A 21,872-nucleotide genomic window follows, 5' to 3' on the forward strand; every position below is an offset into this window, starting at 1 on the left:
AAAACTCATTTTCCTTTTTGTACTTGCACAATGCACGCCATGCCGTAAATTCATGCGTTTTACAAGACGCCTTCCACATACTTCACTTGCAAGAGTCCTTATAGGAAGGACCGTCTCAAAAGGACAAATTTAAGACCGCCGGCCACACCGCCCCATCCCAGGCCGCCGCGGGGTGGGCGTTATTTATGTGCCAAAACCGTACTACATCATTCGCACAAGCGACTCAAAAGCGCTTTTGTCGTTTGTCGTACGGAGTACACAACGAAAGGATCTGGACATGACTAAGGTTCATCTAAGATTGTGGGGAAAGTCGCAAGGAGCATAAAAAATATTTAAAAATGTAATAAATAGTTGTGTATATCAAAAAGAAACACCTGCTTTTGATAGATGTGAGATTTTATGAATTTTATTTCGTACTTTAAGTTTTTTGTTAATAACTATTTCAAAAGTTAATATATTTAGTTCATTTCTCTTTGAAGTGAAAACTTCTTTAGACTCGTTGTGATTTCAAAATTAATAAAACGACACTAAAAAGAGGCAAACGTATTCGTTTATAAAGTTTGGCTAACTAATGCCGTGAAGTGTCGTGAATATTGGCAGAAAAATATTAAATAACTATAGGAATACTTGGGTGGTGGTGATAATGTTGTGCAACATTTTTAACTTATAAATGAATTTTCACTGAAAGCGGTATTTAGACTATATGCACTAGATTTGATCAGAATCTACAATTGTTTCGCCGGTGAGGGCATCGAAAGATTGGAAAATTCTCTATCAGATAAAATTATAAAATAATAATATTAATATATTATTATAAGTAATATTAGTAAAAGATAAAAAAACGTGACTAAAAGTGCTAAAAAGTGAAATTTTTCAATTTTTGCCCATTTTATTCAATCGCGAATATCTCGTAAACTAAAAGAGATAATTAGGATCTGATCGCAGTATGTTAATCTACGGACTATTCTCTATAAGATAGGATAGTTAAAGCGGAAATCTGAGAGATGAAATTTTAATTCTTAAGAAAAAAATTGCCAAGGGGGGGTGCTTGATGCTTTTTTTCGACGATTTTCGATAATTAATATCTCTTAAACTAATAGCGCTAGCAACCAACAAATTGCTGATTATGAAAGATTGGAAAATTCTCAATCAGATAAAAATATAAAATTATAATATTTCCAATAGTAAAAGGTCAAAAAACGTGACCAAAAGTGCTAAAAAGTGCCATTTTTCAATTTTTGTCGATTTTATTCAATCGCGAATATCTCGTAAACTAAAAGAGATAGAGAGGAACGAATCGCCGAATCTTAATTTATGGACAATGCTCAATCAAATAAGCTGGGTAAATTGGAAATCTAACAGAAAAAAAATTAATTCATAAAAAAAAATTAGCAAGCTCTCAATTTCGTCTGTAATGCTTTCGATTAGCCATTTGTTCCTTAATATAATATTATGTAATTAAAGTATTTGTAATTAAAAACAAGAAAACTCACCATTCAAAACAAATCGTGAAATATTTTACACTTTTGTTAATAACTCGTCAAATAATGAATAAAAATCCCTAATTTAAACTTTAATCTGTTCATAAATAAATACTCCATCAAATTTGTTTTGAAACAATTTCAAATCCTACTTGAAAAGCTTCCAAAATTAGATTAAAATAAAATTGTCAAACTTCATCATCATGTTATCCGCATGTAAAAGTAAAACCCGTCCCTCGGTATAATCTTCAACCTCCAGCCTAGTCCTCGTGCGGTATCTATTTAATTATTACCCACACATGCATCCTCCAGACTCCTACTCGTATTTCCCCGCCTAATGGAAATAATATGTGAGTAAGTAGGAAAGTGGGAAAGTGGGAAAATTGAGAAAACGGGCCTGGTTATAATAAGCGTCGGCTTTAAGTGGCTCTTATTTTGACTCGACGCATTCCTGCGCCCTTAAAATATCACCCTGGAGCGATGCTCTCTCATTTCGTTACACTGTTATAATGTTAGAGTGTTACAACGTTCAAACACTCGACTGTTTTCAACATGCGCGCGTAGGGATGAAAAGGGATGGAAATCTGTGAATGGGAAATCTGGGAGATGCACGCGTTGCGCCAACTCGCGGTTTCAATAAAATTTGATCGTATATCTCAGCTTTTAGTCGTGTTCCACTTCGGGTGAGAGAAAGCCAGCAACGGCAAGGTTTCGAGGACTAAAAATAGAAGAGATTGCGGTTAAATGGATTGTGAAATAAAGCGAATTATTGGCCGAGAGAATAAAAAACCGAAATCTACTCGTTTATTTATTACAAAGTTATGAATCGTAAAGTTTTCTTCAAAAAACTTATATTTTACTGCCTAGGCATTAATAATAATCCAATAAATGATTTTAATATTCATATCTAATTAAGATTGTTATCATTCCATCTGAAATGAATCTAAAATCCATTGTAATTCGAATGATTCAAACGGAACGTGCAACTTTTCTCTTAATCTAAATTGTCTTCTGTGTTTCTAACCTCACTCACACTTTTCGCACTTTTTGGCGTCTAAGGTAGAGTCGATTTCGCGAAAATAAAGAAGAATTTATGCGAACAAGATAAAACGCATTAGGGCGAATGTTATTACGGACGCGCACGGGGGATGAGCGCTGATAAATTCAAACTTTGCTAATTTTCCTGTCTCGCTATCAAAACATTGTTCCTTTAACCCTAACCGAATAATAAGCTGCCGCGCCCGAACTCCGACTCACCCCACTACGCAGTATCTTTCTGCTGGAGATCTTCGCAGACGTGTTTCAAATCTAGGGTTACCAACTTAATATAAATATTATTATTTGATGTACAAATTAGGTTATTACGTGTTATTACGAGGGAAAACGTTTGTTTTCTTTTGATTTTTTGACATTTTTGACTAGTGGCGCCCTCTGGAAATGAAGAAAATAAATATTTTAACTTTCTACAATAACACAACCAAAAATATGAAATTCCAATTCCAAGATTCATAATTTTTATTCACTTTTAATTAAAATTTTATTTTTGAATTAAAGAACGTATTTTTAAATAATTGTTACTTTGGTAACCCTGTTATCCTCAGCAGGGGTCATGAGAATGTGAATTATTTTATGCAAAGCAGCCTCCGCCTCGCCGACTCGCCAATAATTTCGTTTTGTCTTGCAGGCACGCCGCCCCCGCTACTTCTTCCCACCTGGGGAGAGTGCCGACGATGCCGACTCCTGACTCCCGAGTCCTGCGTATAATCATAATTTCGGCGAGTCACGCATGCCATTCTCGGCCCGTGCGAATGCTCCCGCCGAAATGTGCGCAATGTTTTGATGAGAAACTTCGACGACGATGGCAAAGACACAATATGCATATGAAAAGCGTGGACGTGATCGTAAAATCCTTATTTTCGGCTGGGAATAAGAATTTCGCCGGATTCATAAAATCCTCGTAAAAATACTCAAATACTGGAGTAATCCAGAAATGAGCGCAGCCAAGAATTTAGATTAAAATTTTTGCGAGTGAAATTATTCAGTTTTTGTATTGTATGGGCATAACTAAGAGAGATAAAGGCTTGGTTCTAGTAGTGAATTGATGGTAATTAAATTCTCTTTATGATAAAATTTACTGTGTTGAAATATATTTAGTAAATTTAGAGTTATTTAATAAATTGCTCTTAAAATATAAACAAAATGTTTTTTTTTTTTTGCAAATTTTACGATTACTTTGTTGTTAATAAAGATATTAGCAACATTTTTACCGTAATCAGTAGGTGGTTATATTTGCTTTGAAATAAAATTATCTTTATTAAAATATTTAAATTTAATTAAGAATTATTAAGTTTATAAATGAGAATATGAATATTGGAATAAAATGACACTAAATTGAAATTCTTTACATTTTTGTTTGTAACGGAGTCACTTTTAGTCGTAACTCATTTATTTAAACAGGAATATATTTGAGAATTAATATACTATGACTGCGCCAAATTTGGAAAATAAATGTTTTGCCCACCGTTTGTTATTAAAGATTTAGTAAACAAAAATTATACAAAAACTGTTTGAACCTAACTGAAATTGTTTGCATTTTTTACTGTAACTTACTAAATAATTAATTCACAAACCTTGTCTTGACATCAAATAAAAGTTGATTAAATCTTCTATCTTTTTACCATATTTGATAAAAATTTCTCTAATTGTTTGTTTGTTATACGCTAAACAAAATCACTTATAATTTTTCTACACTTTGACACTAATTAAACCAAATGAATCCTGTTTGTTTTGATTAATATCATCCCCGAATCCGATATTATTATCCATAGTGAAAGCGCACAAAGACAATGTATCATTTGAGAACGAAATTAAAGCAAAGCTTGAACGCATCCTTGCAAAACCACACGCGTTTCCATGCTCATTACACCGCCACCGCCGGCGCAGGCACTAATCCAATACGCAAACTAATAATAATATCCAGATATATCCAAACTCCACACGCCGGGATTCCAGCATGAATATTCCGTGCGCATAACACTCTCCACCACCGTCATCGCCACCAACACCGCCGCCAGGCTAATTCAGGTCTACTCATAGGTTTAGTCCTACGAAAAGCCACTCGCGGCGGCATGCTGGTAGCATATTGGCAGGATGATCTGCCTGTCCTGCGTGCGCATCTGCAGCGGTTTTAATCTTCGCATCCGCCGCCACTGCCGCCGCCGCAGAACGCAAAATGCAAACGCCGATATATATTGTTACAGTGTGTGTGGTGGCGGCTAGTTGCCAATTGCGAGTTCGCAACTAACACTCAATTACAATCTGTCAAAGCTAATTGAATTTCGAGCGGCGAGATAGTCGGGAGGCGATTTTCCGATTTTCCGATCGGCAATTAAACGCATTCGTTCACTCGACCGAAACTGTTTTCGTTTTGGTAGCGGATAGAACTAAAAATTAAAAAATAAAACTTTGATGATTTAAATTGACAGGTTTTTTAAACTTTAAAAAATTAATTACTTGGCTTGCAGATATTTTACGAGAATAAATGTTAGTGCATTCTGTTTCTGATAAAATATTCTTTGATTTGAGACTATGCACAGTAATTTGTGATAATTAGTTTAGAAATTATGATGAAAAACGTAAAATTAGCAAAAATATTTAAAAATAAAATTTTAAACTTTAATAACTTGAACGCAGATTATCATAGAATTTTCAAAAATATATCATTTTATTAGCCTTAAAAATATCTTTTATTTTATGTTTAAAATATTTACCTAGCTTAAATAGTTTAAAAGTTATTAACAAATTTCTAACAAAAATTCAGTTTTTTTTCTGAAAAAATAGTGAAAAATCCCAAATATTTTTACTTTTAAGGGTGGTTATAAGGGTAAAAATGCACCACTACATCACTGTAACATCCACGCGTCCTGTGCACGTCCCGCACACCCTCCACATGCATTTATATTGCCCCTTCGCGCAAGTAGTTCGTGCTGAAAATTACTTTCTGCCTTTTCGTCCCTTTTTTTCCGCCGCACTCTTCTCAACATGAAATTTCATCCCCTTGCAAGATGCATAGAATGCACTTTACGTAATATGTTGAAGTAATATGTATCCTTCGAAAGCGCAGGATATGGGCTGGAAGATGTAACTAAGCGATTTTCGATTTTTGGGTTTTAGTTACGTATTTTTTCGTCTTCTTGTTTGGGGGTTTGGTAAAGATGTGATGTTTGAAAAATGGTCCACTTACCGACATCCGAGCATCCACCCCATGTGCCCTGCTGTGCCTGACGCGCCAGCTTGTTAATTGCGTCCACGTACAGCCTGCTCGCCGCCGCCGCACCTGCAACAAGACCGAAAAAAGTTAGTTATGTCAAACTTAATTATTACACCTTCACAAACATACACACGCGGATCTCTCTTGTGGCCTTGCGTGTTAATTAACTTTCAAAAACTCTATAATACACAAATTTACGAAAATTTCCAACACAAAAAAAACTTGATTATACAAAGCTAATTGTTAAAATAAAATGAAAAAAATGTTAACAAAGTTAACTCGTGCTTTGTTCGTTTTATTTTCGCGCATTAATTACGTTTATCATCGCAGCGAAAAGTTTTCGTCGCGCGTTGTGCGTAACGTAATAAAATATATTCCACTTAATTAACCAGTGGGAAAGAATTAAATTAACACTCTTCAAAAAATTAGCTCATAAGTTAAACTCAAAGAACCCTTCCACAGCTCATGTACGAAAACAAAAGAAAAACGCGGGAAATAAATTACAGCGCCACTCCCTTTCGGTATGAGCTGTGAGGGAAGAAAATGAAAAACGTAAAAAATTGTCTCGAGTCAAGGAATAAAATGGCGGCGCTTCATTAATAAGACGCTCGGGATTGAGTGACGTCATCTTCAGATGGCTTTTGTTGCTTTTTTTGGTTGTTACGAAGAAAAGTCATTTGTAATCGCGACTCGTTGTGCGTTATTTAATAAACTGAAAGTAGACATTTGTCATAAATATTATTTACTAGCTTTTACTAACAACTTCGTCCACGTAGTTTTTAATAAAAATGTAATTAATTTTTTCTTCCTTGTAGAAAACGTAATATGTATCGATTCCTTCAATAATATTCGCAACTTTTTGATAGAAAAATAAGAATGGCTAACAATGCACTTTAGCGCCATCTGGGAATCAATTATTTAGCTATAGCTACCATTGAATCTCTATACCAATTTCCATCTCATATTTAACACAATTTAAATTAACATTTTTAATATTTTTAATAGTTATTCTGCTATTCAGAGAGCAGGCAAATCCAATAAATCATTGATCATCAAAATCTGTCCAGCCGTTCTTTAGTTATAAATGTTTTAACTAATCCGACTTTGTTTTGTACATATAAAATTGCTAAATTATTAATTTTTAGATTATATATAAAAAAAAACTATTTTTTATGTTTTTTGTACAAAACTATTTTTATCAATTTTATGTTTATTTAAACTTTATTTTCTATTTTCTCCCATTTTTACACCATGCAAAATAAAAGTAATGAAGTAAGAATTTTAAAACTAATACAATTTTTTTATGAACTCAAACATCAAGTAAATGTAATAAAGTCCACTGGTAATAAATTCATAAATTCATATTTTTCAAGATTTCTACAGTCTGCACGCGCCTTTTGAGATCCTAGACGCTGTGAAAGCAAACAATCTCGTAATTTTGCACTTTTTACTCCTACTTACTTCTATGCATTTTATTTTAGTTCGTTTTCAACGTTCATTACTTTGTTTGCAATTCTTTCTATTCTTTACTACCGAAATGAATAACTGAATGAATGAATCGCCGGTTGAAACCGTTCCAAGTTTTCCGCAGCCAATGCAAAATGGCAGCTGAAATAAACATCACCAAAGTAGCGACATCTACCAGTCACAAATCCCAATGATTCCTTTTACTTTTATGACGCTTTACGACTTGTGAATTTTATGCCAAAATAGTTTTTAGCACTTTTGTTCGTGGATCGTTTTCGTTGTACATTGTAGAGAAATGTTCAAATTGGCAGCAAACGCGTCAAGACATGCCAAACCTTGAATACATTTATTTTATAAGTGAGACTATAGGCAACCAAATGAACACTTCTTTACTTTTCAACATTCAGATTTCATCTTAAATTTCTTATGCAAAACAAAAATATAACATAATACACGTATTATCCATACATACCAACCCTTATCAGCTATCTGCTTGTATGCGTGTATATAATAATTACCAAAATTCAGTCCAGAGTTTGAGTTTCGTGCATCTCCTAACAGTATAGCACGTGTATCATAATTACCCTCGACGCGTTTGGAAGGGTATTATTAGTGCACGAAGGGTGCGCCACCCCCCGTCGGCGGCGCGGTCCCGCCGGTATTATGACTGGATTAGGGCAATTAAAGTCACGCCGCGTCTAAGTTACCAACACACATACACACATCCACGCCGAAAACTCGCCCATCGATGGAATTGGATGGAGTGTACGAGTTTGAGACTTGAGGATGATCGTCGTTTTGGGATTTTAATTCATCTCGTTTACATCATCATCATCATCATCTTAACAGCAGCGGCAAAATATTGTCATTGTGTGTTGGACAAGTTAACATGTACAAAGACACTGGATGATAAATTACAATTTACAATCATTAATTATATCAATAACGCTAAATAATTAATAGCTAAATGATGCGTGGATTGATTTATATAGTCTTTTGTTTTGTTTGTTTTGTGTGTTGCCTACATACCTACTAACTTACATTCTAGATTATGTTTGGTGTTTGTAGTTTGTTTGATGTTTACTTTCGAAACTTTGTGTTGTATCATGACACACTTATCACTGCACACATAAACTTTGTGTACATGTGAACACATTGTATGTTTTATTGTAGTCGCCATCTTGAATGCAGTGAATGAAAAGCAAACTGCAGCTCACGTTTGTGTCTCTCCAGAGCCGAATGCTCATCTACTGCCAGCGCGAAAAGATAAGATTACATTGTCCTGCGGAACGAAGGAAGGAATTGCAGATAAGAATTGAATTCGTCTGCGCAGTGGATTACATCATCAGACACAGCGAAACAAAAATACACAAAATTAATATTATTATTTCGTTCAGATGATATTACTACTAAGTAATAAAGTACAGTAAGTAATAGAAGAGTGAATCAAGAGAAAATGCAATTTTAATTTTATCATTGTTTCCTTTGATTGCGTTCATTAAGTTAGTCGCTGGTCTTTGTTATCTTTTTCTTTCAAAGATTGCGCTGCGCTTGTAAACTGACGCAGTCGACGGTCATTAAACTAATCCGCTATCTACTTTTGTATCGCGTTGCATTCTCTATACTCTGACAACTACGATCCTCGCCGCCCTCCGCCTTCTGAAAGCAGGAGTAGCTTTCATGAAATACTGCGATAGTTTCGTTGAAGACTTACAGCGTCGGTAGTATTCACAAATTTACTTAGGTAATACTATTAAACTAAATTTATTTACTCGTAGCGACATCTACTAACAAAATACTAACTTAATTTGATAGCTATTAAAATGGCGTCAGTTAAACTATGTTATATGTTTGTTTAGTTTTATTATGATGGAATATTTTGTAATACTCGGTATATGAAATTTGTTTACGAAATAAGGCATAAAACGTAAAGGATTACGATCCTTTTGCAGGATTTCGTACGCTGCAACCCCTGCAACACACATGTTTGCACAGATTCGCCCAGATTAATTCGGTCGCATGCGAATTACGGCGATTATCTCGCCAATTGACTCAACGGCAAACTCTCCGCTCGAAAACGGACACACACACACAGACATTAACCTTTAAACTCATTCGCTTTAGATTTACACACTCGACATAACCTTAAAATAAAACCACGCGTATCTTGCACGTAAAACTGTAGGTTTTTAGGTTAGTTGGTTTGGCGCGGTGATAGATGTCAGCACTTTAGGAAATAGTTATAAATTGTGTGATGTTTTAACGACTGCGGGCGTCATAATTACCGCGGCGACGGCGGCGGCGGCGATGCGGACGATAACCGTTTGTCAAGTTGCCATGTCGCATCATATTGTTCGTGGCCGGCGAAACTACGCGGAACTGTACAAAGGAAACGCGACAAAATGGCCACCGCACCGAAACAAATGACGCCGACTTTTATTAGAAGTAATAAACTGGCTTGCGTCTAAAAACGCCAAAGTTGACAGCGTTCATATTAATGAATGTTTTTGTTTTACAATCTATTTGTTGGTTTTGTTTGTGTGTGCAGGGCTGGGGAAACAAATCGAGAATATATTACAAGACGGAAATTTTATGTAAATATCCCTCGTGTGTTGTCTCCGCGAGGGAACAATAACATCAATTCGAAATTTAATATCAAAATATAAATCAATATATGCGTGGCGAGTCTTCCGTTTGCTTGCAAGGAAATAAAAAGCTTGTAAACCACAAGCGCGCTCGCGGAACAAATAAAAAATGAAAAAGTGGAAAATTCTTTTGACGTTTGTGTTTGCGTTGCGGCCGAAGAGCACGCTGTGAGAGACTGAAGAGAAGTGGAGATTGCGTGATGAAAATGCGGCTTTCGCGTAAATCGCTTTGTGGGCATAAATCTGGATTTTTCCTGAGATGCCCGTATCGCAAGCATAGATATAGAAGAAAAAAATACGCACGATGAATAAAAACACTCACACAGCGCAAAGCTATTAAAACACTTTGATTGTTTTATTGGATATTGAAGTTCAAAACAACTTAAATCAAGAAATCAAAACATTTGTTTACTGAAATTTACAAAATAACACACAAATACTTAACCAAAGTTTAAATTTTACTATAGGCAACCAAACTGACAACCGAAACTCAACAATACTGAAATAAAATGGTTACATTTAAAGTTTGTGTTGAATTTTGTTCGACTCTTGAACATAATCGCGTTTTAATGTTTCAGTTGTGCAGTGAAAACTAGTTAAAATGAAGTGAAGTACTTGTTAATTGCGTCTTTCGTGCATAGAAGCATTAAACTCGAGTAAAACGCGCAAACAAATGAGCGCCGCGAACATTTTCGACGTTTCTCGGTGGGAAATGCTCGAAATACGCAATCGGAATTAATTTTGATTGATGATTTTATTGCCGGCGCAAAGTTCCGGCCGCTCTTCGTTAGCACACACCAGAATGAATGAATGAATGAATGATGTGCCAACACTGGCGAACAAATTCATCCTCGTTTGCAAACTGCGCGGAGAGATACATCATCCAATCAACGAGCACCATGCGCCTGACAAAAAATTGAAAGCGCTTACAAGCTGAAAAATTAAACGTGAAACTCAAAACGCACATGTGAAACACAAACACATTAAATTAGGGATGAGAAACATGAGTAAAGTTTGTATATGCAACCAAAATAACAGATATATTAAATCCATGGAAATCCATAAAATCGGAATATGAAATCCTCGAGTTGAATTCGGTCGGATTAGCGGAGAAGCCACAACCGAAATCTAAAAAATTGAATTGGGAATTGCTGCATTTTTACGTTTTCACTGTATTTCCAATGCAGCGCCACTCGAAAACCGCAATTTCGAGTTTCGCAACGCACTGCATCACGTCCACGACGTGTTACGCTTCGATGGGGAAAACAGATTGATCTAGTATTGCATTTCAATATTTTATTGCGTCTCGTACGCTCGTATCAGCCAGATGTTCGAATGTTGAACATTTTTTATTGTATCCCATTTGCAAAACGTATTATTATCGTCATAACGTGAATAGAAAATTAACTTTGGACAATATGCGAAAGTTTGCAACTTAACCAACAGCTTTGACGCATTGTTTGTTTTGAATTGTCGTGTTGGTTGCCTACATTAAGGTGTGAACCCGCAAGACGCGTGCTTGAATGGTGTTATCGTGGTGTTATGTGTTATATCCTTCGCTACTTCGAGATAATGTCATTCGAGGCTTATCTAGTGATAATCTCGTCTGTAGTAGCTTGCTTGGTATTCCCTATAGATCTATTTTCAACAATAGGTCGTGCTACGCGAGTTTCTTGCGAGTGTCTTTTGTGTTCCGCACTCGAATGGCTCGAATGTCGCCTGCTGGGGAATTCGGCGTTCGTTTGTTTCAGCGTTTCAGTGATGCGAGAGTGGAAAGTGAAGGCGGGTTGTTGAAGCAATGGCATTGAAATGCCACTGACGACGCGTCCAAACAAACGAGAAGACGAAAGGACAACTAGGGGATGATGACAACGCAAACGTATTATTTTCTTTGTTTCCCTTTTTTTGATTCTAGTTTTAGAGAATTTACTGGAAAAATTACGAATAAATAAAGTAAGTATATTTGGTTGCCTAACGTATAATAACTTTATAGGCACTTTGTTTGCCTGTCAGACGAAATTAAATTCATCAGTCAGATGAATGTCAAATGATTGTTTAATCGCAGAGAAGAAGCGTTTTGGCTCTCCCCCTTTAGCTGTAACAGTCGTCTGCTTCCTTCGAGCCCTTTTCTTGCAAGCAGCGCGTAGAAAATGCGCCGGAAAGTGTCGGAAATGTTGTACTTCACTCTTGCGACTCCAAATTGGATCGTTTCACTTTAATCACATTCACCATCGCAATCGCAATCAACATTAACGTCCAACGGGCCACTCTGACTCAAAGCTGAAAGGCAACTAGAACTGTTGAAAACGTTTTCATTTCGTTCGTAACTGTAAGTAAATGTAAACTAGCCGAGCTAAACACAATACAAACAAAATGTTGCATTTACATATATTAAGCTTAAATCGTTGAGTGTATTCGGTTGCCTATAGTTCAGACGAGTAAAGTGTTCTTGTTTCAGATTGCAATTGAATGCGTCGTTCCGAATATGATCGGATTGTATTCAATGCACAATCACACATGTATTGTGTGTTGTCCTGGCCAGCAGACATCAATCAGTCGGAATTTACGCCGCTCGGATTTTGCGTTTGTACACTGCAACAATACATAACCAACAATGACAGCGCCCCTTTTAGAAATGCACTCGCAATGCAATCATTGACAGTGCATTACAGTGTGGCTAGTAATTACATTTCAAAATGTTAAGCGCCAAAGCATCAGGAGGGGTGCAATATTATAGCGTACCGTTACCGTAATACACACAAAGTATCATTAGTGTTTTTGATAGGCGCGCAAATGCGTTTCTAAATATGAATTTGTTACTTTTCAAAATACGGAGGGGAGAAAAATACGGATGCGTTTTTTTTTGCACCCCCAAGCTTATGGTTTTTTTTAACACATTTTTGAAATTGAACGCCAAGAGGAGAAAAAATGTCTCTTTGGTGTGATAAAAGTGTGCAGCTGCATTATCCTCATAAAAGTAAGTAAAATGCGTCTCCAATGTCGAGGGTAGGTATCAGTATGTCTCATGGTATCCATGACGATAGCGGGTTGTACGGAATTACACCCCTATGTGTTTTTAAGGTTATGTTTGTGTGTCGCGAAAATTTTCCTCGCGGTGATATTGTGGATGCTGTTTATTAGCATTATTTTAGAAAATGCTGCAGAAATAAAGTTTTACATAAAGTTGAGAAACTTTTTTAATCAAATGTTCAAAAATAATTAAATATTTTTATGAAATTCAATTACTAACAACAAAACACTAATTTTTAGAATAATTTTTGAATATTTTTTTTGGATAACATAATGCAAAACGAAGTAAATTTTATTAATAACTAACCAAATCTGTAGCAAAAGTATTTTTTCATTGAATGTTGACCTTTGTTGATATACCCCGAAGAGATTTCCGGAAAAAAGGATAAGCGTCAATCAATTAAGCATTACGAGTGCACGGGGATGAAACCAAACGGCTCGCAAGGGGCGAAAAGGGCATCGTTTGCCTTTCGGCGGGACGTCCGTATGTCAGCACTAATTAAGCGCGACTTCTCTCGTATTCCCCGGCAGTCGAGCGACTCGCGTTCACTTCCGGTATAACGCTGTAACGACAGTTCTATTGGGAGTTGTTCCGTTTTTTTGTTGTGTGAGTGGGTACTTTAAACCCAGCATGTTTACACAAGAGAAAACAAAGGAAAAACATTGATAAAACATGCAAAAATGAAATATTTTCTCTAAAACACAAGATTTTTCGAAAATCCTTACTAATATTATAAATGCGTATGTCCTGAAGTTTATCGTGCTTTCACGCAAAACTGCTTAACCGATCATTATGAAAATTTGTACACATATTCTTAGTGGTCCCCGACAGGTTATAGGCTACTCTTTATTTAATAAAATAATTATTTTTTAAATAAAATAAAGAAATTGTTTAGTCACTAACACCTCTGCATCTGGTTATTTGACTACTTTAACGCCATCTAGCATTCCAGCAATGAAACTCACACCTAAGTACTATAGTACCATCACACTGTATTACCGACAGCTACGTCAACATCAAATCCGTACACATATTCTTAGTGGTCCCCGATGGTCCCCGAATGGTTATAGGCTACTTTTTTATTTAATAAAAAAATTATTTTTTAAATAAAATAAAGAAATTGTTTAGCCAATAATACCTCTGCATCTGGCTAATTGACTACTTTAACGCCATCTAGCATTCCATCTAAAATTTAAAACTTTATTGCATGTAGTAATTTTTTCACATAGATAATCCTAGCCAAGCAGTGAAATATACATTCTTTCTATCAAACCGTTTCAACTATGTATAATGATTTCTAATATTTATTTGATGGATTCAACGCGAGCGAAGCCGCGGGTTAAAGCTAGTATTTACATATTTTGTTATATAAACTTTATACTAACATATAATTCAGTCTGGCGTGTGTAAATGCGTGTTGTTTTATGTCGGAATGCCATCACGACGCAAAACTTGCAACAGTTGCGAGTTTCTTGCGCGTGTCGGCCGCCATGATGGCTTGATGACATGACGACATGAACTACTACTTTCAGCGTCTGTTCTCACTGTGGCCTTTGCTCTCCGCTTCGGTTTATTTGAACTTGTAGTGTGAACTTGCGAGTACGAGTACCAGTATGTAAAGTGTAAGTGGCACTTTCGACTTTCGCCCCGTCCGTCCACACGTCTGCCGCTAACTAAATTTGTTCGCCAAAGTGTAATATAAACGTCTAAACGTCTCGACCTTTTCCCACTTCGTTTGAATTTAAATTTTAACCAAACTATGAATTACGCTGATAAAATTTTCATTTTCAAAGTGTCAAAAGTGTAAATTTTAAGCTAAAAGTTAGAAAATCAACATTTGAGTATTATTTTCACCCCTTATGGGGTTGGCAGCTAACATATAAAACTTGGTGTGTGGCGTACATGTTTCTAAAAGTCAAACTTCCGCACGAACAAGCGTCCACAGCAAAAAATAAGTCTTGAGGGGCGTAAACGAAAGCGAAGTGAAGTCGAAGAAATCACCGAAGAGAGCAAAATGTTGTGTCGTAAAAGTAGCCGATTTCGATATTGATGTGTTTAGTTTTTTCCTCTCCGGCTTTTTCCAGCCGTAATGTTTAAATAAACAAAAACACCTAAAGTATTTTTGGTTGCCTACTGTTAGTATGAAAGCTAAAAATGTCTGAATGTGAATTTTCGTGTCGTATCTTCGAAAATCCTTTCGGATGTATATAAAATAGGCAATTTTGTCGCAGCTTAAAGTTTTTCCCGGCCTCAATTTTTTGTTTTCTTATATTTCCTAAAACGTTCGCCGGTTTTTTCCGTCCTCTTCTGATACTTCTGGTTTTTTTCCGGGTACCATATGCACGCCACGTGCCCGCGCGTCGAATTTGGTCGTTGGGCCGTCGAGTTTCCCGAATTTATCATCGGTCGTCGCTCAATTGCTTTCGCCATAAGCCGCCGCCGGAAATACACCGCGCGCGCGAAGGGCGAGTAGGTGAGTAGTTTGGCGGCGCCCGTGCGGTGGGATGGCAAATGTCTTCCAGACAATGTATTTTATTCGTCAGATAGCGATAAGAAGCGAGAACGTCCCGAAACTTTGCCGCCGCCTGCCGATATTTTTACAAATTCCAACATTAATCACATAAGCCTGCCCCTGCCGCCCGCCGCCTTCGCTCGCTCGAAGATGATTTATTGTGTTTTAACACGCGTCGATTTTACGATCTTTCATTCGGTTTTAATTCCTTGTCGGCGTGGAAGTTTACGATAAAATGCCGAGACATTAAATCACTAATTTACTGACTATTCAAACAAGAATAGCGCAAATTTAAGGTTATTTTAAATTAGTATTCCAAACAAGTTTTGTTTAGTGTGTGTTGTTGGTTGCAGGCATCATAATAACTTTTGTTTTTTCATGGGCTTTTCATGTTCGGACGACATAAATTGGATTTAGTCGCATAACCAGCGTGATATGTTTACGTTGTTTGCGTCGCTGATGTGCGACCGCTTCATTACGAATTACGACGCGATGTTCAGGCTCAGTTTCTGTTTCTGTTTCTGCTCCTGCCAAAAAGCCGCACACAAAACACAACAAAACAAATCACAAGCAAACAAAACAAGCGCGACATATTTATGTCTACGCGTGTTGACATTCGCGTAATGTGTGTTGCCTATACATCATGAATTAATCATTATTTCGCTTCGCATTTGATTGATTTTTTCACAGCAAATCTAAATCAAAGATGAATGAATTCGAGCTGAAATGAAATGAATTTCCATCCAACACGTGCGTTATTATTCGCTCATCTACGTGACATTCTATAATGAACTCATTTATATGGCGACGCCGTTTGATGTCACCTGCAATCTGTTAAAGTTTTTTTTATTTGTCCATAGAACCTAGTTACGAAATCAATATCTTAATAATTGCAATGAAAAAGGCATTTAAATGAATTTCTTTGTGATGGAAATATTTTTTTGATTTTTTAAATCGGATTTCACGCAGATGAGTTTTCGGTTTCGGGTTTAATATGCAAAATGCGAGATTAACATTTTAAAGACGCTTGAGGTGCGTCTATATTAATTTTAATATTAATTTTGGCGAGATTCTCACAAAGAATAAAGAAAATTGAATTTTTACCGTGCAATGCTTTCAAGTAGGCTTTTCCGGCGTTGATCATCTGCCGAGCGCCTGGATTGAATTTATCCAGGATGTTCTGAAACAAAGAAATTAAATTAATTTTATTAGTTAAATATATTTATTGAATAACCAGTATTAGGTATATAGGCTTGTTTATTGTGTATTACTGGTTGCCTATAGAAACATGTGAATCGAAACATGTGTTCATATGTGTATAATATATTTATGTCTGTTAGTTTTATTGCCACCACAATTTTGATTTCGCTGCGGCTGAATCTCATACGCATTGCCAGTGGAAGTTTACAAAGCATTTGCATATTATATTCCATCCATATGCATAAGAGACGAAAGCAAATATTGACAGACGTTCCATCCATCCATTCAGCTTTGGCTCATCCCCGCGTGGTAGGCAACCAGCCATCCACGTGTAATTCGACTTAAAAACCAGCAGCGTCTTCGCCAAGGGCAAAACTTCCGGATGAACTCTCTCGAGGAGCAAGGCGGAAAACAAATTCACGAAAACAACACGAGGATAATAACCATTGAGACGAGCATCATAAATAATTCAGTTTGACGTGATGAAAACGATACGAAACAAAAAAGATTCGCGCATCATGTATACATAAAATGTAAACAAAACTTTATAATGGTATAATGCAGTAAAATAAGTTGCCTATAGTAAAATCTAAAACAGTATTGGAGCAAATTTGAATTTACTCACAACAATAGAGCCGGTTTAGGTTAGTTCCATTGACATGCGGCGGCGATCATCGTCGCGCACACGTTATTGTTCCGAACGCGCGTGGTAATTGCCGATATTACGCCCAGCATTAGCATAACCACTTAATTACCTCGCGTGCGATTTATGTAATCGCGTTATCGCGAGCGCGCCGGCGTCGAAATGCGAAAGGCGATGCTAAAGCCACGCAATTAACCGATGCCGAGAAGAGAATATTCACGCATCACACACACCAAACACAATACAATATTAACTAGAGTGTAAAACCAACGAAAAAAAGTGTAAAATTAAAAAATGTTTAGTTAACCACACAGTTATAAAACAGGAGCATGTGAGTAAATATTACCTCTTATTATATTGTAATATATTGTAACATTTGTGCGCATGCGTGCGTAATAATTCCAGTTTTTGATGATATAATCACGTATTGTTTCACAGCGTATTAGTAATAATGTTGTAAACATGTGTAAAATGTTGATTTTATCTCGACACATTTATTACACAACTGTAGAACATAATTATTAATGTTTAAAGCATTATTAATACACGTGAGAAAATGTGAGTTCTTTTTGGCGTGGATATTGGGTTGCCTATGTTGTTCTCGACATAAATTCTGTTTAAAATTAAAACGAACTTCGGGGCTTAGAGTTTTGCAAGCGCAGTTTGCTGGAAGCAAAAATATAATGTTAAAATATACCCGCATAGTTAAAATGCGGTTTAAATCGCAGTTTAAATATAGTTTAAGCGCATAGTTTAAACACAGCGGTGGCGATGCTCGAAGGCGAATTAATTAGCTTTGATTACGCTTCAGCTTTTCGCTCCGCATTGCGTCATGGATTTTCCGGCCGGCCGCGTTTTCGTTACCTACTTAATAATACACTACCCACCGTAACATTACATACAATGTGTTTTCATTAACACAATTAAAAACATAAAAAATTTAAAATAAATTTAAAAAAACATCCTGTATGAATATTTCACAAAGGTAAATCTTGTGCGTTCATTTGTAAGAATAAGAACGTATGCATTACAAAGGAGTTGCCTTCAGCAAGCGAAGAGGAACAGGAAGCAAAGAAGCAAGAAGCAACTGACAAAGTATCAGAAACATATCACAAATAACGCGCAGTCATAATCACTTTGTATGCGAATGTGTATGTGTATGCAACACACATTACACATACACAAATGCCTGCAAGACATATTCAAAGCATTAAAGATTTATATTCTGCGAAATCGAGCTGTAGACGCACACAACATAAACGAAATGTACGCGCCTCTCGCACTGTAATTATATCATTGAAACTTTAACTTCTACGTTCGCAGCTTTGCATACTTGGAAATCTTTCATCTTGATTGAATTATCAAAGAAGCAGCGCATTTCCTGTTTGTCTCAAAGCTGTAATTATCGTGTATCATAAAGGTTCTCGAATGCGGAATTAATCCGTTAGAGTAAAATAATTACGTAGATTTAAATACAAGTTTAGTTGAATATAGGCAACTTAATTCACGTCAACGCAGTTATTTTTTCGGTTTTGTGCAGTTCAGTGGTCGTGAGCTGTATTATTGATGTCAAAATGGTACTGGTGTAGTTAATTATGCCGAACGCGTAGGCTGGCCGCCTCCGGGCAGTTAATTGGATAGATAAAAGATTAATGCTTGGATTGCGACGGAGTAAAGAATGCCCGGACGCGTTAATTACACGTCGATTCGATTTCTTTAATTCGTTTAATCTCTCTTCGCAGTTCTTCACTGCAATCGCAGTTCGTTTCGATTTAGTCGAGCAGAAAAACTCTTTTTTCAACACAACAAAAATTTAGTGTGAAATGTGTACAATTGGTTGCATATATTAAATATTAAATTTAGCATAGGGAATTTATATGTTCGGTACTTATACCGCATCTCCAACATTGGACATATTAAAATTAATGATTTTTAAACCAAAATATTTTAATTTAATATAAATTAATTTAATTGTATTGAAAGTTTTAAGGTTATGTTGATTTTTAACAGCGAGTGCTTCACTTTACGCGATCACAAATAGCAATATAAATTATCGGACGCAGACGGCAAGTATAATAATCGTATAATGGTCGAATGGTTTAAAGAGACGATTGTAAAATCACTGCCGGCAGTGCACAAGGAAGACGCCAGAAGCTCGCGCGCGCCGGAGACGAAAAACATGATCGTTTTACGAGCGACGCTTTTATGACGCGGCGTCGCGACCGACCATCGCGTTTTCCCGACGTAGATATCTTCATCGGCGAGTTATCAGCGCACTCTGGCACTGTAACTGGTCGTTAAAGACGGAAAATCTACTGGACATGCATAAAAATGCAATTGAGAGTCAAAGTGCCATGAAAATCAACATAGATTACATCACATTATATTTAAACAACAAATAACATAATAAATTTTTAGGCAACCCAATATACTTGATATATTTATGTATAGTTTTTCACTTTGTTTTGATTGAAGTTCTTTGTGAGTTTATTTAGATGCGAAGTCGTTTCGTTTGTTGTCGTTTAACTTCCCGACTGCTTCGACATGAACTTCCGGCTTCCGAACGCCAAACGAAAAGCAGCGCGTTTTCTTATAAAACTTTTTATTAGCTTCTTCCTTTCTCGTGCTGTACACGTGTGCAAATATGCACATACTGCATATGCAACCAAACATACACACTCACACACGCATATAGATGCGATTGCTTTAGATATAATGCAAGTTGCGCGATGCAATCGTATCGCTTTGAGACATAAAGTTTTACGACTCGTTGAAATCAAGAAGTCGCATGTGCATCTTTTCTTTTTCGAGTAATTTATTTAACAAAAACATAAAAAATAAATTTATGGCTAAAAACACTTGTTATTATTTATTATGTAGTTTTGGTTGCCTAATAGCAATCAATTTAAATAATTGGAAGTAATCGGCGGTAATTTATTGATTGCATTAGTTTATATTTAGGTCGTAGGTAATTTAAAATAAAATTACACCGAGTTACGTAAGTAAGCTATACACGGTCGCAGAACTTTAATAAGGTTTCAATGTGCCAGCGAGAGCGTTGGAAAAACGAAACAAAACAACACAAATGTTTTGCGGATTTTCTTGGGTTTCCTCGACGTTTCAATTGGTTCAAGGCGTGAGATTGTAAAATCCGGCTTATACTTACTGCGCATTGCATTGCAACGTGTGCATGCACATGCATTGTGTGTGTGTTTTTTATGATTATTTATTTTTCTATTTCATATTTCGCATTACACGATTCGTATCTGCCGCTTTTGGTGGATAATAAAACAAGCAGGAACAGAAACGTATAAATCCACGAGTGTATAACATAATACGCGAGGTAAGTTCACACCTTGCACGTAATAAAAGAAGAAAGTATAAAATATAAACATAATGTTTGAATGTCGGAAATGTATTCCCTTTGTAGGAAGTATATATGAGTTGCTAGGATTATTTTTATTTGTTTGCGCTGGACAGATAGAGATAAATATAAATATTTTTTGGATTACTTGTGTGCTTTATTCTTTAGTATTTAAAGCACCGTGTGCGCGTACGTGCGGTGCGAAATCCACACCTGCTTTGCATAACATATTTAGGTACAAGCGCAGCGCATTTCACATTTCGCATTTCACTTTTCGCGAGCGTGCCGAGCAAAACGCTGAAAGAATTATGGCCGTGTGACAAACGACAATTCAAGTGTAACAGTAACATGGTATAAAGTCAATGGAAACAAGGTTGGAAAGGTTTTGAACAGACACTTTACATGTGAAAACAATAGGAAATAAGCGAAAGTTTTTTTAAATGCAAAAAATTGATTTAAATACAAAAATTTCATGTTTTTGATCGAAAAATAGACAAATATGAAATAAAAATTTAAATAATATCGAAATTTCAATATTATTATTATCAATATTCATTATTATTTTAATAGTTTTAAAAGCGGTTTTTTTTTCAATTTGATAAATTGTTTGTTCAAATTTGTTAAAATAATTCGAAAAACTAGTAAAAATTGCGTAAAAGATCAAAATTTTGAAAAAGCAATGTTTTAATTAAATATTCTATTAATATTTTTATGATTTTGATGTAATTATTATTAAAATTAGAGCTAAAAATTTTACTTTCACTTAAAATGCATTTTTTGCAAAGAAAAAACAGAAAAACACTAAACTTTTATATTTTCTGCTTTAATTATTCCTGATAACAAATTAATTCCAATCTCTTTGATTTATTCGCGCGGAAATCTCAAAATTTTAATCACAATTTAAAATTTTATTATTTTGCATGCTGTTAGGGTTGATTTGACTTGTTTTGCGCATTGTATTCCAGCCGGCTTCACCCTTTGTACCGGTCATTCTTTGCGCATATTTTATATTTCCCGATTTCTCGTATTCCACCGGCGGCAGTCGAACGCAGCGCGTGGATTTTCACGGATTCGAGCTGATTTCCATACGCACGGCTTTGCGCGGCGGCCTCCTGGGCCGGGGGATTAATTAAGGCTCGCGTGTTTTGGCGCACGCACGCACGCACACGCGCGCATATTTTAAATAATCGCTTTATTCGCGAGGGCGAATCGGATAGCACCTAATATCAAGAGAGCCGCGCGCTTACGAGGAAAGGGGT

The 21,872-nt window shown here is 36.1% G+C and overlaps 2 protein-coding genes and 1 long non-coding RNA gene across 5 annotated transcripts in view; 2 read left to right on the forward strand and 1 right to left on the reverse strand.

Moving 5' to 3' along the window:
- The window catches only part of IRSp53 (Insulin receptor substrate 53 kDa), a 64,270-nt gene that overhangs the window by 13,480 nt on the left and 28,918 nt on the right, over window positions 1–21,872 (reverse strand). For both annotated transcript variants that reach the window (XM_065306448.1, XM_065306449.1), the window contains 2 exons: window positions 16,511–16,586; window positions 5,725–5,817 (listed from right to left, as the gene is read on the reverse strand). In XM_065306448.1, the coding sequence (XP_065162520.1) occupies window positions 5,725–5,817; window positions 16,511–16,586 (169 nt within the window). The remainder of the gene's footprint in view (window positions 1–5,724; window positions 5,818–16,510; window positions 16,587–21,872) is intronic.
- On the forward strand, window positions 11,882–12,638 carry LOC135794953 (uncharacterized). The gene is made up of 2 exons (XR_010549003.1): window positions 11,882–12,192; window positions 12,322–12,638. It is a non-coding gene; the product is annotated as an uncharacterized lncRNA (long non-coding RNA).
- Window positions 17,246–21,872, forward strand: part of LOC135794951 (protein yellow-like) — a 53,214-nt gene continuing 48,587 nt past the window's right edge. For both annotated transcript variants that reach the window (XM_065306455.1, XM_065306451.1), the window contains exon 1: window positions 17,246–17,580. The gene's annotated coding sequence lies outside the window, so the exon portion shown is untranslated. The remainder of the gene's footprint in view (window positions 17,581–21,872) is intronic.

Source organism: Atheta coriaria, unplaced genomic scaffold (assembly GCF_025399875.1).
Source record: "Atheta coriaria isolate IRGN ID8LTWV9N9 unplaced genomic scaffold, Caltech_Dcor_3.1 hic_scaffold_6_pilon, whole genome shotgun sequence".
Lineage (NCBI taxonomy): Eukaryota > Metazoa > Arthropoda > Insecta > Coleoptera > Staphylinidae > Dalotia > Dalotia coriaria.